This window comes from Lactuca saligna, chromosome 5, assembly GCF_052625555.1.
Source record: "Lactuca saligna cultivar CGN05327 chromosome 5, ASM5262555v1, whole genome shotgun sequence".
Lineage (NCBI taxonomy): Eukaryota > Viridiplantae > Streptophyta > Magnoliopsida > Asterales > Asteraceae > Lactuca > Lactuca saligna.
In genome coordinates, this window is record NC_136421.1 from 245,939,384 (window position 1) to 245,941,435 (window position 2,052).

Consider the following 2,052-nt stretch of genomic DNA (forward strand, 5'->3'; position numbering starts at 1 on the left):
TATATTCACTTTTCCCTAACAAAATATGAATCATTACTTTTACAAAAAAACAAAAATTGGGGTTTTGATTATAATAAGAATGGTAATGGTATTAAGCTTATCTTATTTGTTTGTGGAAAATATGATTTCTACAATATGTTTGACAGTGGATCAAAGTTCCATTTTCAAACTAAGAGGGATGGTACAAAATGATCATCCATCCAAGATGGTTTTAATGTTTCATTATTATTTGAATGGTATGGTTAGTTTTTTGGTTATTTGACTCTTGAATTTGAAAAATCATTCAGTTTATTAAATTAATTACTTTTTTATATTGTAGGGAGTAGAAGTAAAATTTTATAGCTGGCATGATGATTAATGAAGTGAAGAGACCATAAACCCAAGTAGAGAGGAAACTCAGGATGTTATGGGTGTTTCAAAGGAGATGAAAAGCACTTAAATAACAAACCTGTGAGTACAAAATAAATTTAATTTTTAATAATTAATATCAAAGTTGTTAAATTTAATTATATGAATTAAAAGGAAATGCTGTATATTTACACCAAAATAAGGTATACTATTAGTTTGATATAAACATTAAGGTAAAATATGGTGTATTCATTTATTTTTCTTTTTTAGTATAATTTTGCATTTTCTTAAGGGACAGAATCAGGCTACAAAACTAGGGTTGCATAACATAGAAGCATAAGTTTGTGAAGGTAATCAAATGACATATTTACATAATATTGTGGGAAAGTCGTATTAAGTTAAAGTCAAAAGTCGGTAAAGGGGCAAATGACTTTATCCATTCGCTACATTTTCAATTGTTTCCATTTTCGTTTTCATTTTTAAATCAGATTAATGAATTTTTAGTTTTTTCCAACGTTATGTGATGAATTTGTACGGTCCAAGTGATGATACATTACAACCAATTTAACAATTAAGATATTATACTTTGAAAATCTACAAATTACAGTATCTTACTTTTATTTTAGTTCATTTTAAAGAGTTTTACTTCGAAAATATACCCATGACAACACCCCACTTTGAATTCATGTCATTTTATGCAACGTACTTATGAAAATCTACCAATTACAACATTCTACATGTTTGAAGAAAGAATTAAAGATATACACGATTACAAGGGGATTTAGAAATTTTAGAAAAGTGAACATAGAAGAAGAGGCTTACTGTAACTATATATCCTTCTTTAAGTTTAGACTTATTAAATAAAGGAGTTTGAATTATTCCTGGTCTATAGATAATGTCATTCGTATTGTATTTATCCTTTATGAGTGGTGTTTATCCTTTATCTTTTAGTTTGTTATAGGTCGGATCTTAGACTATAAATCCGATTATTATCCTCTGTATTTGACAAGAAGAAAGTTAATAAAAACCAGTACACTTTTATCAGATTCTTTACGGTATCAGAGCGTGGTTCGAACCGTTAGGCTAATACAATCATGACGGGTGAAAAGGCAGAGACAAGCAAGAAATGTGAAGATGCCGTTGATGTTGATTCACCTTACTACGTCCATCCATCCGACTACCCAAAGCAGATGCAAGTTAACGACATACTAAACGACAACAATTTCAATAAATGGAAGCAGGAGATGACGAATTTCCTATACGCCAAAAACAAGATTGGATTGGTCAATGGATCAATTCAGAAACCAGAATCAACATCACCCATGTACATGGCTTGGATGAGAGTCGATTCCATGGTCAAAGGATGGCTAACAACGACCATGGAGAAGGACATTCGGAACAGAATCAAATATGCAAACACTGCGGCTGAGATCTGGAAGGAACTTGAAGAAAGATTCGAAAAAGAGGGGGCACCATGTGCCTAAGAATTGAAACAGTCCTTGAATGCTGCCAGGCAGGATGGGGCTTCCATCTCGTCCTACTACACGAAACTGAAGGCGGTATGGGATGAGCTACAACTGGTTCTACCTATGCCTCGTTGCACCAGCAATGGGTGTAGTTGTGCCCTTGGAAAAAGATTGAGCGAGCTTAAGGAGAAAGAAAAGATCTATGAATTTCTCATGGGTCTAGATGCCGAGTTTTCTA

At 32.7% G+C, this 2,052-nt stretch overlaps 1 protein-coding gene across 1 annotated transcript; it reads left to right on the plus strand.

Moving 5' to 3' along the window:
- Positions 1-1,442: 1,442 nt before the first annotated feature.
- Positions 1,443-1,832, plus strand: LOC145046474 (uncharacterized). Its single transcript, XM_078994759.1, has one exon. It carries the CDS (start codon positions 1,443-1,445, stop codon positions 1,830-1,832), a length of 390 nt encoding a protein of 129 aa, XP_078850885.1.
- The last annotated feature ends 220 nt before the right edge of the window (positions 1,833-2,052 follow it).